The 8098-nt window shown below is 38.7% G+C and overlaps 1 protein-coding gene across 1 annotated transcript; it reads right to left on the bottom strand.

Annotated features, from left to right (window-relative positions):
- Positions 1 to 533: 533 nt before the first annotated feature.
- LOC105036159 (acyl transferase 4) lies at positions 534 to 4040 on the bottom strand. The gene is made up of 2 exons (XM_010911910.3): positions 3528 to 4040; positions 534 to 2005 (listed from the first exon to the last, which is right to left on the bottom strand). The coding sequence occupies exons 1-2, from the start codon at positions 3933 to 3935 to the stop codon at positions 1172 to 1174; spliced, it is 1242 nt and encodes a 413-aa protein (XP_010910212.1). The 5' UTR covers positions 3936 to 4040; the 3' UTR covers positions 534 to 1171.
- Between the last annotated feature and the right edge of the window lie 4058 nt (positions 4041 to 8098).

Below are 8098 nucleotides of genomic sequence, written 5' to 3'. Positions count from 1 at the left end.
CATTTTTTTTTTCACTCTGGAATTAGAATAGTGGGACTTCGTCCAATCAAATAGCTAGAATAGAGCCACTCACTCCTAACCTCATTCGAGAGCTCAACTTTCCCAACCATGCATGTCCTAAGTTTTGGTCAGTACTCAGATAAGAATGATATAGTTGCAATATAATTTTGTTTTGTTACGTGAAGTCATGATCTGACCACAGCCTCAGCTTTCTTTGCCGGACTCCGCTGTGACACGGTATCAAAAGCCTTGGGCAGCTAGACTCATCCATCATCCTATTGTTCCCATTTAGTACTGTTTGTCATGTTGTGTACCCGCTTTTAAGCTTCCCTGAAGTGAGAAGAATGGGATATAATATATCAGTGGAATAGAAGACATTACAAATAGGCGAATAGGATGCGTACAACAAAATACAGATCCGGTGCCTATGTCCCAAGGTTATCACGTTTAAAGTTTTAGCCAAATTGAAAAGCAGCTTCTCTGGTTAAAAGAATTTTTTTTTTTTTTAAATGTTCAACAAACAGACATGTTACATACATCAAGAACATTTGGAGGATAGTTAAGATCAACTTCACAGGATATCCCACTTTCTTATCCCAATGGGTTATTTTGAGAAGAAACTGAATTAATAAAGCCTTCGGAGTAGCTTGGGAAAAGCAAGTTCTTGCAAAGCTTCTGGACGTTTTGGAAGGCAAAAGACAATAAATTTTTTTCCCACCCAAACGGATAACTGCAAATGCTGTAGTCGTGGCTACTCTTCAAAGACTGGTTCTGTTTGCTGTTATGGATCACCGTGCTTCTTTTCTTCCTTGGTTTTTTCATCTTTCTTCCTTTTTTTCCCCTTTCTTTCTTCTTTCTAGTCCTGCCAATATTTTTTTTAATAAATTGAATGGGCTTTAATCCTCCACTTCTAACAAAGATAAAAAGAAAGGAAAAAAGAAAAAAAAGACACGTTACATAAAGGCATGACCCCTACGTACAACTTGATCACCAACCTTTATTTAAACAACATCGCTCAATTCACAACACTCTTCTAGCACCAAGACTCAAACCAAATCACACTCTTAGTAAATAATAAAGAAGCATATTGTAACTACAAATTGTTGTTGAATGCTCCTATCATACATGGCACTTGAATCTTTCCTGATGGACTGCACCTCTTCCTACAAGTTTAGAAGGTCATGTCATCCTGGAAGGCTTCCAGGTGCTCTTTCTCGACGCACTGCGTCATCAACCTAGCACCCTTCTTGGGCTTTGGTGGTGCTCCAATGATGGCCACCGCCATGAACTCATAGTAAGCAAAAGGAATGACATGGATTGGCATCCCCCAGCCGTAGTCGACCTCAAGGAAGCCCAGCCGAGTCCAGTCTGAGACAAACAACGAGTTGTATGTGAATGAAAGCTCATAAGGATCCTCCTTGAAGTCTCCCGCCGCCCACTTGGCGAAGTCGGCGGGCAGCCTAGCCTTCGCATCCCTTATTATCTTCACAACGTCGACGAGCTCCGCCGACACCACTTCACCGCTAGCGGCGGTGACGGTCACCGGATAGAAGCAGTTGCCATAGTAGCCACCTTCTGCAGGCAATACCTGGTGCAACAAGTGGCGAGTGTTGGCGAAGAAGCAGACATGCACGTCGACGTCGGGGTCCAGTTTGATCGCCCGGGTGCGAGCCTGCCAGGTCTTGGCAATGGCGACGTCGAAGGTGGAGCATCGGTGGCCGGTCTGCTCGAAGAACTGGGCTTTGACCTGGTTGATGCTGTCCTGAGAGATGTCCATGGTGGAGTACTGGAGCTTGAAGGAGGGGAAGACTGGTGGGGGTCCAGGAGGGAGCTTGGGTGGGTTGGGGATGAGTTCCCGGGACCAGACTGGGTCGACGGTGGGCTTGGCTAGGCGGCGAGAGATCTCTCCAATGGCATTGATGAACTGAGCTGCACCGAGGCCATCGGCGATGGTATGGACGGAGATAAGGCCCACCACGAATCCGCCGCAGGTGAATTCTGTTACCTGATATTGGAAGCTGGAGTTAAAGCTTTGTAGGAATCAGGTTGTATGAATAACTCCATAGAAAAAATACAGGGTGGAAGGTGCAAATATTTGTCTACTGTCTGTTGGCTTAGGATATGTACAAGCCTCTAAGATTTAGATCAAGACTTAATCTATTGATGAAGTGAGATTATGTTGATCTTTTGCGTCTAGTTATGCTGGAGTTTTTGGTCCAGGTTTAGGATCCAAAAAACCAAGATTAACAGATTTTGCATCTATGTAGGTTAGTTCAAAAGCTTGCAGTCCAAAAGCTTGAGCTATTGAGAGAAGGATCGTCCTAGGCTAATAAACTCATGTGCAGCCCTTTTTATTAATCAATGTGTAATTATGACAATCTCTCCTACCTAACCCACTTCTGCTTAATAGAGAATTTTGGTGGTGGGGGGGGGTGTGGCGTGTGGTGAGGGAGTGTGGGGCGCGCTCGACCTTGATATCCCCCAACAAATGGTCCACATGACTAATAAAGTTTGTGACACACAGGAGACTTTTTCTGATACTATTTGTAACCCAAAAACTTAAGATGTTGAATGGAGAAATGACTCCGGCTAATAAATTCATATGGCACCATTTTTATTAGCTAATGTGGGTCTGTGACACATGGGATGGTTTATATCTATATTAATGATTGTTGCTAGCAGTCAATTGTAAGTTGCCATAATAAAAGATTGCTTTCCTTCCTAGCAACTTGTGTATTTTTTGGCTGAAGCCACTGTATGGTGTGTCATTCTGTGAAAGAATTATTAGTAATCCACATGGCCTACCATTCTTTTGCTCAAAAAAAAAATAAAACTGTCAAAAAATTGAATACTATGTCTCACCACCAGGGTGGCCAAAGGCAAGCACCAGATCTATGCAGTAAACCGTAGATGTGCAACCTTGTGCTTAACTTCTTAAAATCCAATGAATTATGGGAAATTGGAGAGCTGACCCAAACTCTCAAAACAATAGGCCAAGAAGTGCGCCAACCTAGCCATGCATGCTCCGAAGGACAATGTTACATTGCATGGACTTGCTAGTAATGTATTTTTCAAAAGAAAAACACTGTGAAAGCATATGTGGTAGAATTTTTCCTATCAATAGTATACAATAATAAAGGTCCAAGTGGAAGAATGCTAACATAAAACCAAAATCTTGTACAGATAAACCAGCATAGAACCAAAAGTTATATAAATAAAGTTGCCTCCATTATTGTTCCAGTCGACATGGTGAAGGGAACGATGAGAAGCTACATTAACCATTTAAGTTCCCGCAAGAGAAACCTGTTTAGCTAAATATTATTAAGTTGGCTAATTATGGATCATTGTGATGTCATGCAACTAAGATAATACGCGTGACAACCCCCTGGTCTACCCTTAGCCAAGAAAAGGTTCACGTAAGTTAGCATCTCGTACGTTATGTATATATACGTACCCAACTTTTGCATGCATTTGAGATACGATATATCAACGTAGCATAAAATATTGTGAGGATTAAGATGCTGTACCTGCATCATCATGGGCAGATCAAGGGGGTTTATCTCCGGGCTGGGGTTAGGGAGGAGCTCATCTTGAGAGATCATTAGTGGGTGGTCGAGGAACTTAACATCTTCGAGGCTACAATTTGCCGTAGCCTCGACAAACCAAACACCCTCCCCGGTGCAAGCCATGCGAACATCGCCGTGCACCGAGTCGATGAACCGTCCGGCGAAAGGGTAGTACTTCACTAGTGCCATGGACAGAGCTTCCCTAATGACCTTCGCTGGCTCCTGCCCATGCTTGAACACGTGCAGCGACCGCACCATGTGCCTCAGCCCAGGAACACGGTCGATGATGGAGAGGTAAAGCATCTCAGATGGTGTTGGCTTGCTCGGACCGACGAGGGACTGGCCAGTTCTTATCACAGAGAAGCTCATGGTTGCAAGATCTTTAGGAGAGCACGCAATGTGGTTTATGACTCCAAAGCCTCTTAAGCAAGAAACTGTATGAGAGAATGCAAGACTTTCAGGTCTATATATGGATGGAGGCAATGAAACTTCTCTCAATCTTGAGCTTTTGAGATATTTATAACTTTCAGTGGTAGGTGACGCTTAAGATACGTTAGTCGGCAGGGAAAATGTACTAATTGGCACGTGGCTATTTGAGATGGGTTTATTGTGTCTTTCGCTTGACCATATCTGTCTTGCATAGATTTCAAAGCAGGATCGATCCGGACTTTTTTTTCAGATCTAGGATCAAATAAAAAAATAATTTTTTTTATTAAAAATTAATATATTTTAAATATTAATTATTATTAAAAAATTAATCTATATATAATAATTTTTTATAAATATATTTATTAAATAATATATAAAATTTATTATTAATTTATTTAATTATTTTTTTATTAAATATTATAAAAAATTATTTCTATATCTTATTGGAACATCGATGCAAGATCTGGGATGGCCGTCCAATTCGACCTTGAAAGCACTTTACTATGTTTCTTCTGTATGTTTGCACAGATTTTGGAGCGGACCGGTTCAACGATTAATGTCACCAAAGAAGATGAAATATTCTTTTGTGCGAAAGATACGATCAAACTCATTCCAAATTATACGGTGGACTGTTCCAACTTTGGTATTTCTGGGAAGCAAGCCTGGGTGGCGTTATTTTCAGCGTTCCCCAAATCAAAAACTTGCGCGGTCCCACGCGCGTTTACACCACCACAATTCAAATATTCTTTTCCCTTGGGAGGTGGGACCCAGATTGTGAACTGCCTTAGTTGACCGCAGAAAAAGCCTCCACAAATGGTCTTTCTTTATTAGGGCACGCGTGATTTGGCACACAGAACCGGTCCCCCTCAATAATGTGATCTTCTCTAATTTGATTAGTACCCGACTGTGACATGTCACCACCAACCAGCTTGGCTTGAAATTTGACTCAACCTCGGCTCGCTTGATTAGCAAGCAAGCCAAGCTAGAATTAGACTAAGCTCGCTCAAGCTCAACTTAATTTAGCTCAAAAAATATTGTTATCAAAATAATTTAAATATATTGTATATCATTATAATTATTTTTATCAATATAAATTATATAATTAATATAATTTATGAAAAGTAAAATATATTTCACCTCTAATTTTAAAACATACAAAATTAGTTGAAATAACGAAAATGAAAGCCCCTAAAGATCTCCAGATTTCTACCAAAAAAAAAAAAAAAATCTCCAAATCTTGTTAGATCTTTTTAAAACAAGTTGTTTGTAAATGCCTTTGACGAGCCTGTGCTAAAGACCATAGGTTTAGAATCTGTACATATGCGTGGATTAGGGACAGGGCGATCCGTTAATCATTGTCCTTAATTTGTTAATATTTTGTCAATGCAAGATGTAGATGATGTACTGACTAATGCTAATGACTGCATGATATCCACCAGACTAAGCGCCATTGCACCTTCTTGGTTTTGAGCTACCTCAACTAATTTGATACGAAAATCGTATGATAGAAGTCAATTCAAGCCACCTCTTGGTAGGTGAAAGTTTATGGTAAGCTAATCATAGAAGAATTTAGAGAAGAATCAGTATCTCTTGCTCCAAAGTTGGGATTCCATGGTGAGGAGGGAGAGAGCTCAAAGCCACCAAATACCGCGTAAGCCAAGGTCTAAAGCAAACCTTTGACTGGTAACTAGCAGACGGATAACGGATGGAGAAGCCATTGGTATGGTGACCAATTATAGGGTAAAAAAATATTATTACGTCTTAAGATCGATGATCATGGTCACCGTACTGACAAAGTACTTGCACTTGTTTATGTTGTTAAGTAATATATTGGAACACATGCATATTTTGGAACCTAGGAAGGTAGGTTGTTTATGTTGTTAAGTAATATATTGGAACACATGCATATTTTGGAACCTAGGAAGGTAGGTTTATTAGTGTGCGTAAGGAGACAAATATTTTGACACTGCCAAGCCAATATAAATCAAGGTTGTTTATTATAGAAAAGGGATATTTTTTGTCTTTTCTTTATTTTATTTTTTTTCCTTTGATGGTTGGAAAAGATGATTATTTATCAAGTTTTGGATTCTTTTTTGTGTCACGCCCCGAACCCAACATCCGGATTGGATACGTCATGGCCGCATACTCCCTAGAACAAGCCCTAAAGAATATACAAAGCTCACAAATTTCTTATAATATCTCAATATCTATAAATAATAGTGATCTATTTTTATAATAATGAGCAAAATTTATACAATTACAAATTCAGCTCTTTCCATCCCTCGGTTGGATATCAATAATGCTCTTGTCTATTCATCCGCTCATCTGTAAATCCAAACCATAGCCAATCATGAGAATCCTATAACTCTGAGAAGAAAAAGAGAAATGGAAGGGTATGAACTTTACAGTCCAGTAAAAATTTCATATATCACACATTATAATAATATAATTTAAAAATAATAATAAACATAAAATCTTATATCAAATATCTAGAATAATACAAATATCTGTATAAATATATGTTAATTATCTATCTTGTCAAAAGAGAAATGTTATCACATATCATTGGTGAAAGTCTTTTATTCAGCATGAATTTTGTATTCTATCATCTGTTTCTTTTATCACATATCCAGTTTTCTTAATCCGTTCTTTCCGACTTTGGACGGATCAAGATCATGCCTAAATTCTCTATCTGATCAAATTTTTCATTCATAAGTCCATCAAGACTGTCCCAGACATGAGCTCCTGACTGGGTGTCCCATGTATGAAAGCCTGTGGGGACTGTTCCAGGTATAAACTCCTGACGGGCTATCCCAGGCATGAGCTCCTGACTGGCTGATCTACGTATAAGTCCATAGAGGCTGTCCCAGACATAAGCTCCTGGTAGGCTGTCTCAGGCTTAAGCTCCTCGCGGACTGTTCCATATGACGAAACTAGTCCAAATCATATTTTTTTATTTAATTATTAGATATTGATTTCACTAAATCAATTTCGATTTATAGTGTGATCAAATTAGATATATCATATCCATATAATCATATCATCAATCACTGGCATACATACATATTAATACATAATATATATACATTGAAAAATCATATGAGAAACAATAGTATCTCAACATGATATTCCATCAATACGAAACCAACGAAATAAAACCAAAGATACAAATCCAACAATAAAAATAGTATATATAATGGTGATGGTACATATTCCTATCTTTATCAGTGATCGATCTAAATAACAAAATCGATGAGCTCCTCAATCAATGAATCCGAAATCAAGATATTTTGCTTGATATCTTTTTATACAATAATTGTATCTCTATGTGATCAGGATTAAACATAAAAATCATATGTGATTAAGGATAGAAAAATTATGAAAAAATTTCAATATATTGTAAGTCCACGACTCTCCTAGGATCAACCAATCAATCTTGATTACGTAGGTATCTGGACCCTCCACTGATCCATAAGACATCTAGAGAGAGAAATAATTTAGAAAGAAAAAATTTTAGAGAGAGAAATTAGTAGAAAGAGAAGCTGGTAGAGGGAGAAAATAGATAGAGAAACTCACTGGGTTTATAATCTAGATAGAATCTTTCTCGATGTCCTCTTGTCCGATGGACTGTTCTCCTATATATATTAAATCAATATGATAAAATAAATCAAATTAATCAAATTAATTTTCTAAAATCTTCTATTGGGGTTTATCGAAATTCTCACCCTTGTCCCCAATATTTTTTTTCCTTCCCAAATTTTTCTAAACCATCTAAAAATAAATTACTTAATTAATTATTTAATTTATTAATTATTTAATCTATTAATTATTTGAGAAGAGAGAGAAGAAGCCTCTTTATCTTTTCTCCTCGTTCAAAACAAGGGACTCGATCTCCTTGATCACCTCTCCCCCAACCTGCAGTTAAGGAAGGCCGATACCGGCCACCCTTGGCGATTCCTGGCAGCAACCAACCCACAGCCCTAGCGACAGTCCCAATGGCAGCTGTTGCCAATGGCATGCGGAAAAAAGAAAACAGAATAGGGACAATCCTGTTCTTCTCAAATCCGATGACTTGCAGTCAATCTCCGGTGAAGAAAGGACAC

This window comes from Elaeis guineensis, chromosome 14, assembly GCF_000442705.2.
Source record: "Elaeis guineensis isolate ETL-2024a chromosome 14, EG11, whole genome shotgun sequence".
Taxonomy (NCBI): domain Eukaryota; kingdom Viridiplantae; phylum Streptophyta; class Magnoliopsida; order Arecales; family Arecaceae; genus Elaeis; species Elaeis guineensis.
The sequence above is the reverse complement of the archived record's forward strand: the minus strand, read 5'-3'. Positions and strand labels throughout refer to the sequence as shown.